The sequence below is a fragment of the Octodon degus genome, unplaced genomic scaffold, assembly GCF_000260255.1.
Source record: "Octodon degus isolate 3935 unplaced genomic scaffold, OctDeg1.0 scaffold00010, whole genome shotgun sequence".
NCBI lineage: Eukaryota > Metazoa > Chordata > Mammalia > Rodentia > Octodontidae > Octodon > Octodon degus.
Window position 1 is genome coordinate 9,726,967 of NW_004524586.1, and position 13,762 is coordinate 9,740,728.

The 13,762-nt window shown below is 48.6% G+C and overlaps 1 protein-coding gene across 1 annotated transcript in view; it reads left to right on the forward strand.

Moving 5' to 3' along the window:
* The window catches only part of Cfap46 (cilia and flagella associated protein 46), a 105,614-nt gene that overhangs the window by 77,209 nt on the left and 14,643 nt on the right, over nucleotides 1-13,762 (forward strand). Inside the window, exons 40-45 of the mRNA XM_023709044.1 lie at nucleotides 700-888; nucleotides 8,508-8,642; nucleotides 8,713-8,892; nucleotides 9,395-9,565; nucleotides 12,906-13,003; nucleotides 13,341-13,417. Of these exons, the coding sequence (XP_023564812.1) occupies nucleotides 700-888; nucleotides 8,508-8,642; nucleotides 8,713-8,892; nucleotides 9,395-9,565; nucleotides 12,906-13,003; nucleotides 13,341-13,417 (850 nt within the window). The remainder of the gene's footprint in view (nucleotides 1-699; nucleotides 889-8,507; nucleotides 8,643-8,712; nucleotides 8,893-9,394; nucleotides 9,566-12,905; nucleotides 13,004-13,340; nucleotides 13,418-13,762) is intronic.

Consider the following 13,762-nt stretch of genomic DNA (forward strand, 5'->3'; position numbering starts at 1 on the left):
TGCAGGGACCATGGTTTGATTCCCTGTGTGCCCTGCTGGCCCTGCCCCCAGGGTGCACTGAGAGAGTGATTGGGACTGGGTATGGTGGCTCACACCTGTAATCCCAGAGCTTGGGAGGCTGAAAACAGGAGAATCACTACAAGTCAGATCTATATAGTGAGACCCTGTAGACTCTACTACATACATTAAAAATAAAATTAAAAACTAAAAAAAAATACTAAGCTATGGGCAGGGCAGACAGCTCAGCAGTAGATAACTTGCCTAGTAGACACAAAGCCCCACATTCAATCCCCAAAACCACAAAGGGAAAATATTTTTAAAGACCTAAATTGGATATGGGAAATACCCCATTTGAAGTAAACATACTTTTCCATTTTATATTTTCTTGCATGTCATGAAATATGAATCAAATTAATTTAACATGAATATTAGTTGACCAAAGATAATTCTAAAATTGAAATTGGTTTGTTACTGAGCTCCAGCGCAGGGTCATATAAGCAACCTTCTGGGATCTAGCCTTGGAGAGACCCCTACTCTACCCAGCAGGACGCTGTGGAACAGAGGTTTCCGTCAGAAGTGGCGCAGGTGTCCCGGCCCCGGCACTGGAGGGTGTGGGCTCCCGGGCTGCCTGAACTTCCCCAGTGGACAGGTGGCCGCCTGGTGGCTCAGTGATGACCGTGTCTCTCTGTCTTCCTGAAGCAATGGCTCACGCTGAAGCGGACCCTGGCGCACACGGCACTGGCGCAGCTGGGGAGCGTGCAGCCACTGTGTGCGGGCTGCGTGGAGATCCGTGCTCGGCTCCTGGGCCTGGCTGGAAGGGCCCTCCACCTGCTAGCCCTGCAGGTGGACCCCCTGCCCCCTTCCTTCCACTGGGAAGAGGGCGTCTCGGTAGGTGTCCCACTTTCTGCCCACTTCTGGGGTTCAAGCACCACTTGTTCCTCAAGAGTATGAGCATTAGGTTTTATTTATTGATTTATTTATTTATTATGTATTTAGTACAGCATGTACAGGGTCTCACTACACAGCTCAGACTCCTAGTGATCCTCCTGTCTCAGCCTCCCAAGCACTGGGATTACAGGCACGTGCCACCACACCCAGTCTCAATCGCTGTCTCAGCGCTCCCCGGGGGTGGGGCCAGGCATCAGGTTTAGAGTCATCTGATCTCATGCTCGAACTGGGGTGCGAGAGACTGCTACCCTGAGTGAGAGCGAGCATACTCTAGCAGCTCTCCACCTCATACCTGGCCGCACACAGGACCCTGGGGAGTTGCAGAAAGCCTGAAGCACTGGGCTGGGCTGGGCTGACCTCTGGCTGCTGACCACATCCTAACGTGCAGTGGGGCAGTTCTGCCGCCACCTCTGCTCCTCCACCCACCACACAACCAAGGCTTAGCACAGCCAGGATGCTGAGATTGTGAGGGAAAGCTTTACCTTCTCCCCCGCCCACTCCTTGCAAGCACCCCACCAAGGCTGCCTCACAGGACTAAGTGCTTTCATAGAAGCTAGCTGCCCTCTGAGGACGCTGGTGACAACCCCCGCAAGCCCTGGATGTCCCAGGTCTCCTTCCTGAACACCTGTGTAGAAGTGGTTCCTCACCTGGAAGGCATCTGCCTGGGTGGACAAGCTAGGATGTTCTCACAGACCAGCTCCTTTAGGAAGACGACCCCCCAAGTCCGAACAGCAGGCTCTGTTCCTCCCAGGCTCCACACCAAGGCAGGGCCCAGCAGGGTCTGTGCAGCCCTGGGGTCAGCCGCTTGTGGCTGTTTGTCCTCTGTGCTCAGGACCCAGGACAGATTGAACTTTATGGTGGAAGCACAGGGGGCTTGGTGCCTTGATTCAGCCAGGGTTCAGGAATGCGTGGGCAGGCCCTGTCAGTCAGGTAGAGAGGACCAGACGGGAGGCCCTTGCCCACCACTCTTAGAAGCCGCACGGCATGGTGCAGACAACCTCTGCAAGAGGCTGTCACAGAGCCTGAGCAGGAGTGCTCCAGGAGAGGCGCAGATGCTGCCCCAGGGCTGGGGTCTCCAGCCCCACCTTTATCTGTTCCTTTCCTTGTCTCATAGATGTGTCTTATTGCTACTGTCTATCTTCTTAAAACCAAAGCTGAAACCAGCGTGGGCTTCGTTCTCATGTTCCAGATGGTATCTTTTCTCCTAAGTCCTGTTTCGGTCAAGTTTTGATGCTGACGTATGTTAGTATCTTCATTTTCAGCATGAGTTTGCGTATTCTCTAAATTCCACTGTGATGTCTCCTTAACAAACTGGATGATTCTATTTGTGTTGCCTGCTTTCGAGGTACTGTGTACAGGCACCTTCTGTTATTCAGTCCTTGTCTGATTTCACTGTAACTAAAAAAAACAAACTTGGGTGATCTTGGACCTTTTAGATTTCTCTTATTCTCTCACACAATGCTCTTTAATTTTATTTGTACATTTTAGATACACATGCTAATAGCATTTCTCATAAAGAGTTTGTGATCTTTCTTGATTGTTAATACATGAAATGTCTTGATTCCTCTTCATATCCCTTTCCCCTCCCCTCCCTTCAACCCGTTTCTCCTCCTTATTTACAAAGCTTTGTTTCTATTTTTCCTTCTATTTTTTCCTTCACTCTTCCTTCCTTTTCTCCTCCCCCATCCCATCTCCCTTCCCATCTGAACTTTTTCTTCTACTTCACAATTTCTATCATACATTATGTTCCTTATTACACTTTTGATTTCTCACACCAGGCAAAACACGAGATATTTGAACATGTGTCTCCAAGAAATTTCACTAAAGAGTACAGTCTCAAGGTCCATCCATTTACCTAAAAAATGACTCAAGTTTATCCTTCTTTATAGCAAAGTAGGAGTCCATTGTATAAAAAAGCCACATCTTCTTTATCAATTTATCAGTTGATGAACATTTGGCTTGTGTCCAAGACTTAGCTATTACAAAGGACATGAATATAAACATGGGTGTGCATGTATTACTGTGAAATGATGCGTTTAATTCCTTGGGGAAGGTGCCAAAAAAGGAGGATAGCTGGGCCAAAGGAAACTCCCAATTTTAGTTTTGTGAAGAATCTCCACACTGATTTCCACAGTGGTTGCAGCAGTCTACACTCCCACCAACAGTGGAGAAGCACTCTGTATTACCTACAGCCCAGCCAACATTTGTAATGAGTTGATTTAACAGTCATTCTTTCTTGGACTGACATGAAATCGCTGCATTGTTTTAATTTGCATCTCTCAAATGATCAGCAATATTGAACATTTTTTTATATCTTCATTTGCCATTTCTACTTTTTCATCTGAGAAGTATCCATTCATTTCAGATGCTCTTTTTTTAATTGGGTCTTTAAATTTAAGCCATCTGATTTTTTAAAAAGTTCTTTATATATTCTAGAGCTTAGCCTTTTGTCAGAGAAATAGGAAAAATAATTTCCCAATGTGGGTTTTCTCTTTGCCCTGTTGGTAGTTTCTTTTGCTGTGAAAAGCTTTTAATTTGCATGTGATCCTCATTGTCGATATTTTGTTACATTTTTTGTGTGTGGTTAGGGTTTTATTCGTAAATATGAATGTCCCCAAGGGTTCTACCTGAAGAGTAGAGTTCTACCTTCTTAGATTTAGTGTTTCTGTTTTAATATATAGATTTTTGATCCATTTTGATTTTAGTGCATAATGAAAGATATGGACCTAGTTTTATTCCTTGGCCTGTGGAAAGCCAGTTTTTCAGCACCATTTATTAAAGAGACTTTCTTTCTTCCAATGAAGGTGTTTGGCACCTTTGTCAAAGATGAAGTGGTTCAATTTGTTTGAAGCTGTTTCTGCATCTTCTAGTCTGCTTCACTGAACCTTTTTTTTCTCTCATGTTGTTTTTTATCACTGTAGCTTTGCAGTATAATTTCAAGTCAGGGATTGTGATAATTGCTGCCTTGCTTTTGTTGCCCATACTTGCTTTTACTATTCTTTCTCTATCCTGGTTCCAAGTGAATTTTAGGATTGTTTTCACTAATTTGTGAGGGATGCTATTGATGTTTTAATTTTGTATTGAATCTATAAAATAATTTTGAAAGTATGGCCATTTTTACTGTATTGGTTCTGCCTATCCAAAAACAGTGGATATCTTTACAATTTCTAAAATCCTCTTTGTTCTCCTTTCTCAGAATACTGTAGTTTTCAATGTAAAGGTTTTTTAGGTCCTTCATTAGACTGATTCCTAAGTATTTCCTTTCTTTTTTTTTTGGATGTTATTGTGAAAGTTATAGTTTCCCCAATTTCTCTCTCAGTGAGTTTGTTATTTGTGTGCAGGAATGTTATTGATAGTTGAGTGTTGACTTTGAATCCAGGTGTACTACTGAAATTTTTTTCTTGTGGAACTGGGAATTGAACTCAGGCCCTTGTGCTTGCCAGGCAAGCACTTATTCTACTGAGCCATCTCCCTGGTGCCATCACTACTGAATTTTATTATTAAATCTAGAAGGCCTTTGGTGGAGTTTTGTGGCCTTCTATGTAGAGTATCATGTCATTAGCAAATAATGATAATTTAACTCTTCTTTTCCTGTGCTTATTCCTTTTTCTTTTCTCATTGCTCTGGCTAATGTTTCCAGACTATATTAAGATTAGTGATAGTGGACAGTTGTCTTCTCTCTGATATAAGAGGGAAATCTTTCCATTTTTAACCAGTTATCATGATGTTGGATTTCAGTTTGCCATAATGGTTTTCCTCAGCTTGAGAAGAAAAGCTTCTATTCCAATTTACTTTTGGATTTTTAATCATGAATGGGTGTTGGACTTTGCCAAATGCTTTATCTTCATCTCTTGAGATGATCGTGTGGTTTTTGTCCACAGCTTTGTCAGTAGTGTATATTACATTCCTTTATTTGTGTATGTTGAGCCATCCCTTCGTTCCTGATATCTTCTTGGTTATGGTGTGTAATCTTCTTGGTGATTTGCTTCATTCTGTTTGTCAGTATCTCTTTGAGCAATTTTGCATCTGTGTTCATTCAATTGGCCTGGAGCTCTCTGTTTTGGTAGGATGTTTCTCTGGCTTTGCTAACAGGGTAATGTTGCTTCCAGGAATGATTTTGGAAGTATTTCTTCCCTTTTGATTTCATTAAAGTTGAGGAGAGTTACCCTTAGATCTTCTTTAAATTTATTGTAGAATTCAGCAGTGAATCCATCATGACCTGGACTTTTCTTTGTTGGTAGTTTTATTACTTCTTCAATTCCATTGATGGATATTGGATTATTTAGACTCTTTATATCTTCTTGATTCAACCTTGGTAATTCATGCGTTTAGGAACCAGTCCATTTCTTCTGCAGCTTCCATCTTATTAGAATACAGTTTCTTAAAGTAGATGTTAATGAGCTTCTAGATTTCTGTAGGATTCATTGTGATTTCCCCTTTTTAGTCCTAGTTGCATGTGTCTGAGTCATCTTCTCCTGATAAGGTTGACTAAAGTTTGTCAATTTTACTTAATCTTTGAAGGAACCAACTCTTCAATTCATTGATTCTTCATATTGTTTTCTTAGTCTCAGTTGCATTAATTTCTTCTCTAATCTTTATAATTTCTTCCCTCCTGCAATTTGTACTTTAATTGTTCTTCTTTTTCTAGACACTTTATGTTCAACATTAGGTTATTTATTTGAGCTCATTTTTTTCTTTCTTTCTTTTCTTTCTTGTTTTTGTTTGTTTGTTTGTTTTTGGGGTTTTTGGGGGTTTTTTGTTTTTTGTGATTCCAGGGATTGAACTCAGGAACTTATGCTTGCCAGGCAAGCACTTATTCCACTGAGCTATCTCCCTGGCCCCCTAATTCTTTTTCTGATGTGGAAATTTATTGCTATAAAGTTACCTTGTAAGACTGCCTTCACTGTGTCCCACAAATTCTGCTGTGCTGCACTTGCATTATCATTTAATTGTAGAAATTGATTTCTTCTTTAATTTCATCTATGATCCATTGGCTGTTCAATAGGGTGTTATTTAATTCCATGTGTTTATGAAATTTTTTGCAGTTTATTTTGCCATTGAGGTAGAATAGCGACCTTTGTCTCTCTTGATCAGTCTTGGCTTGACACCTATTGTCTTTAAATAAAATATCTACCTCTGCTTTTCTTCTGGGTTCCCATTGCAGACACTATTACTTTTCGTCCTTTGACTTTCAGTCCATGAATGTTATTTGTATGTAGCGTATTTTGCATCTTGTTTCTTCAGCCATTCTTCTAATCTGCTATTTTCAGTTGGCGAATTGAGACTGTTCGCATTGATGTTTAGCACTGTTATACACTGACTTATTTTGTAATTATATGATTTCCCTGTTATTGGTCCCATTTCCTTTCCCTCTGTTTAATTACTTGCCTTATCTGGTGAATTCATTCATTCCGTTCATGGAGTGCTGATGTGGTGGGAATGAATTTCTTCAAATGTTCTTTGTCATGGAAGTATCTTATTCTCCATCAATTTTGAAATATAGTTTTGTGAGACACATCAATCTGGATTGGAGGGCCAGGGAGATGGCTCAGTGGAATAAGCACTTCCCTGGCAAGCACAAGGGCCTGAATTCAATCCCTGGTTCTGCAGAAAAAAAAAAAAAAAATCTGGATTGGAGGTTGTTTTCTTTGAGGGCTTAAAATACTACAATCTCTCCTTGACTTGAGAGTTTGTGTTGAGAAGTCAACTGTGATTCTGATGGGCTTTCCTTCGTAGGTGATTTGTTTCTTTTCTCTGACAGCTTTTAACATTCCATTCTTGTTGAATTGCTGGAATCTTGACTACATATGCCTCTTTTTTTTCATCATGGCTAATGGCAGATCTATAAAGAAATAACAGAGACTACAACTCTGTGAACCCCGACAGAATGAATCGATGTGAATGAGCTCATATCCTTCTTGATTGACCCCAGCAAGCCAGCAGTAGAATTGTGGTGGTGGTGCTGGATAATCCCAGAGGACTATCCACCGAAGTTCAGGCTGCTTCTGCTTTCTTGCTGTGAGGCTGGTACCTAAGGTTTTTTCCACCCACAATACTCTGGGTGTCGCCTGGGGCTTGAACTCAGCTCCCGGGCCTCCTGCCAGTTTGAGTTCAGCTGCACTTCACCCTGACGCCGCTAGAGGGAGCCAACCTGCCGCTTCTCTGAGTTCTGCCTTCTGTTGGTTCCTCCAGCCAATCTCTCTCTGCGGGGGCGTGTGAACCTGAATAACTGAGCCCACTGCAGCCCACGGGGGCCACTGCTCTGTTCCACTAATGTGTGTCTCTGTGCAGGCCTCTGGGGTTGCCAGTAATCACCATGCATCTGCGATTCGAGCTGCCCCGCCCGCGCCGCGAGCTGGGGCGCAGGGAGAGCCACCTGCTGCCTCCCTCTTCCGTGCTGCGGTCCCTCCTGCGCTCTCCCGTGATCTCTGTCTCTCACTTCAGATCGTGGCTGGGTTCTGGGGACCCAGTTCCCTCAACATTTTCTTCCTCACGATGCAAATAGCATCTGGATTCCAAATATCAGAGAGGCTGTTTCTCTGCTGTTCTCCACTCCACCATTTTCGCAGTAGGATTTCTTGAAGTGACAAGAAACCTGGTGGGTTTGCCTTGCGTCCTCTGGAAGTCCACTGGGCAAAAGCCTCCCGGACCTTCTGCGCATGTGCTGACTTCCACCTACTTGGTCTGTTAACAATTGAGAGAGTATCTCAGACTTGCTGGAACTATGAACCCTCAGGACCCCGTGTCTTAGTTACTTTTCTCATTTCTGAGACAAAATATCCAATGCCTAAAGTTAAGGAAGGAAAGGCTCATTTAGCTTACCGTTTGTAGTGGTCCATAATCGGCTGGCTCCAACATGCGGGCAGCAGTTCGTGGGATTGGAAGACAGCAAAAGCAAAAAGGGAGGGAAGGGACAAGTCTCTTCCTGTCCCTTATAATATGTGCAGGCTACCCACACTAGGGCAGGTGTAGCTCTTGCACTCTTAAACCCAACATTGGACCATAAACCCATCTCACACACACTCTAGATTCGGCCACCTCTAAAAAGCCCACCCTCCATGGGTGCACGAGGCTTTAGGGGGACGTCTAGACACAAACCATAACACCCCACTGACCTAGGGGCCCGGACTCCATGTCTTCAGGGCCAACTGCTTCCTTAGCTGGCCTTCCTTCCTCCTCTAGCTTTTTGTTTTCTAAACAGATTAAGAGCTCTGGGGAAGAGGGTGGGCATTTGGTTCATTTTGGTGCCGAGCAGCATCAACATGAAGGGAGGTGTTTCCAAAGCACTGGATGGAAATGACCGCAGAACACAACGGATTCAGGACTCACACCTGCTCCCTTGGGGTGCAACCTCCACACCCAGGCTACAACTTTTGTGTGCGTCTCAGGCTTTCAAGCTACAGCTCCTCCAAATCCACTAAAGCAAGACTTAGGCAGGCTTGGGAGGTTCCAGGCACAGAGAGAAGCCAGGCTGGTCTGCAGTGCCCCGTGCCTGGCTCTGTCCACACTGACCAAGCAGGCTTCCCCAGAGCGCTGCTCATCTCCTGTGTGCATTTCAGGTGGACACCAAGCTGAGCAGCCTCCAGTCTCTAAACCCGGAAGCAGAGGACAGGGCTGTCAAGGCCACCACCAGGGATCTGCTGGCCTCTCGTGAAGCTTCTGAGGAACACAACAGGAAGGGTGAGAGTCTGAAGGTAAGTGCCTCAGCCTGGGGAGCCTCTGCTCACACAGCCTGCCAGAGCCTAAGACTTGCACTGCCCACAGAAGAAGATGGTGCTGGCCCAGAGGTACCTGGCCCAGGCGTCTGAGGTACTGCTGCAGTGCCTGCAGGTCGCCCTGGCCAGCGGCCTTCTCGACATCGTGGCAGCTGCCAGCCTGGAGATGGTCGAGTGCATCGGTACCCTGGATCCCGTGGCCACATGTCAGTTCCTGGCACTATCTCAGGTATGGTGCTGCTCTGAGCGCCTCCAGCCAGGCTCCTTTCAGGGCCCCGGGAGGAAGGAGGCCCCAGGAACCCGCGAGCCAGGCCGAAGCTGGCCTTCCCTGTGGGATGTGTTCCATCACAGAGGATCTGCCCATGGTGACTGGAGGAGGTGAGGTACTCCCTGTTTCCTGAGCCCCAGGCTCCTCTGCCCACCAGGCAGCAAAAGCCACCAGCCACGTGTTCTTGTGGCTCGTGGAGATCACATGCTTGTGTGCTCATCCCCAAGCACCACAGGGTGCAGGTCGGGAGACCCAACAGTCACAGGCCAGTGTGGCCCCACCTGTGAGGACCCCCCCCCCAGAGGCCCAGTGTGGCCCTGTGTGATTGCAGGAGAAGCACTGCTTCGTGGGGCCATTTGAGCCAGCACCACCCGGTGGGACTTCCTCCCAGCCCGGCCACAGTTCACCCTTCCACAGGGCCAGCTGTAATCCCACCACACGACACTCCCGCTGTCTGTTCTAGAGCTGCTCAGCCACAGAGATGATGCGGGACATCCTGCTCACAGCCACGGCCAACACCAGCAGCTCACAGCTGGCAGCCCTGCTGCAACTCCAGCATCAGCTGAAGCTGCGGAACAAGATGTCCACCAGCCTGTTCGCCAGCGTGGAACACAGGCTGGCTGCCATCTCCAAGGTGACTGGGCAGAGCCGCCTCCCCCCTGCTTCTTCTGCTGGGCCCACAGGCCTGGATGCTCCTCTGCCCAGCCTAAGAACCACAGCTTTGAAATCACACAGCTTCAGGCGTACACCCTGGCACGTCCTTGCCTGCTGCGCAGCGTGGCAGCCTCTGAGACTGTTTCCTCCTGGGCCTTGTGGGACAGTGACAAACCTCAGGGAAATTTGCTGAGAGGGCAGGGCCAGAAGAGGCAGTGCTGTGAGTGTTGAGCGACAAGAGCCTGGGAGAGGGCAGTGGCTCCCTGGCCCTCGCTTGCCACAGGTAGCATCTCAGACACAGGTGCAGTCAGAGACTGTCACCCTCAGAAACATTTGCAGTGCTGAAGGCTGTCACCCCTCTCTTATTTGAACAAGCAGGTTGATTCTGAGTATTTAAAGAAAAAAGGATGAAATGTTAGGAATCATGGCAAATAGGCAAGAAAGCGCTGACAAAATATCCTCATCTTTTTTTTTTTTTCTTAGTATTTAATACAGAGTGTCATGACACAGATCAGACTCATAGTGATTCTCCTGTTTTCAGCCTCCCAAGTGCTGGGATTACAGGCGCGTGCCACCACGCCCGGTCGCAACCACTGTCTGAGTGTGCCCCAGAGGCGGGGCATGCATGGCACTCCGGGGATAGAACCCCGGCTGCTGCACTCTGCCTGAGCAGGCGCTTTAGTCTGCTGAGCTATCTGGCCGGCCCCTCCCCTCATCTTTGTCTTCCCCTCTCACTGGCATATAACTGTCTTTTACCCCTTCAAGCCCTCCCCCTTTCTTGGTAGTTGGGGTCAGATCTTCCTGTTAGTGGATGGGAGTAGGGCTGCCTTACGCATGAAAGGACTATCTCCAAGGTGACTGGGCTGGGAGGCCTCCTCCATCCCTGAGTTCCAGGAACGATCGCACCCCTAGCCCTGTTGTGACAACCAAAACTGTCTTCAGACATCAGCACTAGGACAGCGTCACCCTTCTGAGAATGGGTGCCTTAACGAGGAGGTGGAAACGCAGCCTGTGTCAAGACTCCACTTTGGAGGCTGATGAAGACAGAGAGTTGAGGTCTGAGGCTGGCCCGGCATGAGAGGGGGGCGCAGAACACCTCACTTGCACAAAAAGCTGCTGCCAGTACCGTCCACTGGGAGATGGGGGAGGACACAGCTGTGGGAAGAAAGGGGCCACCTAGAAAGCACTTAAGGAATGCGAAGGTCCAAGTGGGTGGTGCGCACAGCCCACATGGCAGCCATCAGCCGGGTTCCCACTGCCGCCTGCAAGCTGGGGACAAGGCGTGCTTGCCGCGTAGGAGCAGGGACTCCAGTGCACCCCAGACTTTGCGTAGGGCTGGAGCATGTGCACCATCGCCTTCTCCCTCTTCCTCTGTGCACAGACCAACAGTACGGTGAGGGGAAGGAGACTGAGGCCAGGATGAGCCGGGGACAGTGGCCCCAGCCGGAGCCAGGAAGGTGGTGCCAGTTGTACAGCCACAAGAAGTAGCTAAGCTGAAGGGACGGGACGGGAGAGCCAGCTGACAGTCCCTCCTGGGTTCCAGGGTCCGGTAGATTCCCAATCAGCTGCGAGTGATCAACATGCAGGCGGCAGGCAGCAAAGGGGGCAGGCACCAGAGGTCCTCATGAATGACAGGTCGTGAACACCTAGCAGGTATCGCCAGCTGCGCGTCCCTCGTAGGAATCCTGGAGCCATAATTGTGGCGTTCCTTTCCTCATGGGGACAGGAGACAAAAGCACTAAACAAAAAAGGGGGGAAGTGATAGATTAGACTTTATGAAAATGAAGAACTTCTCATCACAAAAGCACCACGGGGACTCAGAAAGCAAGCTGCAGAGAAAGATGGTCACAGCACACACGACTGACGACAACTCGGTGTCCTCCGTGTAGTGCAGCCCACAGAGGTCAAAAGACAGACACTTCAGAGGAAAGGGACATGAGACTGATTTTACAAAAGATCCATTGGCACCCAGCAACATTTTTAATGTGTTTGTCATTTGGGAAGTGCAAAAGTTGAAACCACATTCAGGGGCAAGTAGACACCCACCAGAATGGCTGAGATGAAGGAGGGGCAGGCCTGCGGCAACACATGGCTATGGAGGACATTAGAGAGGAAGCGGGTGGGAAGATCTCCTCAGCTGAGCAAGCTTGATCCAGAAATTCTGTGAGTGGGGCAGGCCTGAGGAAGCCAGGCTTTACTGTGGTCTCCACAAAATGAGCTCTAGAAGCCTTGTCATAGCAGCATTCATGGTAGCTAAAGGGGGCACCAAGGATACGAGTGCGGTGTGTTCACACACCACAATACCCTGCAGCAAAGCACGGGGCTGGCCAGCACCTGAGCCAACCTGGTGGGGCTGCCGTGCTCCACTAGGTGAAGAGCCCAGGCCAACAGGCCCCAGCAGCTGCAGGAAGTCTGTTCACAGCCCCTGAAGACAAGGGTTGGTCTCTTCCCTGCCGTGAGGCTGTGGCCTATTGTGAAAATCCATGCAGCACTTCGTGTAGAGCTTATCAAACTTCGTACTGTTTTTTCTATTTCTATTCCTATTTCAATAATAACTTGTGTGTGTGTAGTACTGGGGATCAAACTCAGTATCTTGTGCTTACCAGGCAGGTGCTTAGGCCACTGAGCTATCTCTCTAGCCCTCAACGATAAATTTTTAAAACATGATTTCATTTTTGGAAACTTGAAGCTGTGACTTGGAGCTTTGGGGTGTATGGGCAGAACCTCCGTACTGAGGAGCACGGGTCATCTGGACCCCGCTGGCGCCCTCTCCAAGCCGCCTTTCATGGGCAGTGACAAGCCTAAGGGTGTACAGTGTCTGGTGTTACACAGAACTGTGGGGTCACAAGATCCCTGGTAGGCCAGAGTTGAAAGTCTGGGGTGCGCGGGCTGGAGCCTCCGTGTGGGAACAGTCCCCGATGCCCGGGGCTGCTCTGCAGGCATCATGGGGCACGGCAGTGTCTGTACACTCGCATGTTCTGCGTGTAATGGTGTCTGCATGTGTGGCTGCAGGAGACAGGACAGAGAAGGACCAGAGGAGAGATCACTGTGGAATTTTTCACCTCTTTTTTTGGATTTGTGTGCACCTTGGATCCTGCAAACCCATTTCTCACCCATGCAAAAGCTCAGAACGGGACAGGCCTCCAACTGACCAGTGACTTCCTTGGGTCTCTGCTGCCCCCTGGTGGCGGTCATCAGTCACTCCCAGCAGTTACTGACCCACCTGCCCCTCTTGGGCAGGAAAGGCTGTTTGGAACAACCCATGAAAACAGGGAGTGACCTGGTGTCCTAACAGCCCCCATTTCTTCTGTCATGCACAGGCCTGGCAGAACCTCTGTGTCACTGAGCAGCACTTCAACATCCTGAATGAGATTCCTCCCACATTCCGGGTCATCTTTCTACACTACTCACGGGACAGGCAAGCGTTCTCGGCCCCTCCTGACCCTCCTAGACAAGGCCAGGCAGGTGTGACAGGGTAGGGACACCTCTGTGATTTGGTGTGGATGGGTCCATATGTGAAGGCCTGAGGGCACCACTGACGTATAACAAAGGGCTGGCCAGCTGGGCCCCTGCCGGTCTCAATCCCAGTTGTGGCCAGGTAGCATTTGGGCTGGCTACCTGGAGCGCTGCCTGCCAAGGAGGGCACTGTGGCATACAGAGTCACAGAACTGGCCTCCTCGGGCTTCTCTAAGACCCAGGAGCCTCGAGGCACGTCTCTCCTAGCCACCCACCTGAGACCCTGCACCTGCCAACAGGTCCCAGCTATATGGCGCTGCCTATGAGAAACCAAAGTCTCTGCCTACAGTCAAAGGGAAAGCACCACAAGCGGGAGGTGAGCTTACTCAGGAGCGGGGCTGCGGGGGTGCTGTGGGGAGCCTGAGCCAAAAGCTGGTGCGCAGCAGGACCTCCCACTTCCAGAGGCTCCCCTGGTACCCATTCCTGGTGGGCTTGGTGGACCCAGCCTTCCACACAGACGTGGGTGTGGGGTGCAGCCAAGCCCGGGCCTCATGAGGAAAACAAAGCACCAGTGTTTCCCGGGGGTACAAAGAGCCAGTCACGCTGGAGATTTATTGCATTGTTCTAGGCCCCCCTACTTCACAGTAGGCTTCCCAGGCTTAGGGAGGGCCAGAGCCTCGTTAAGGGGACACAGCGCTTAGGCTGTGGAGGACTCCCCACT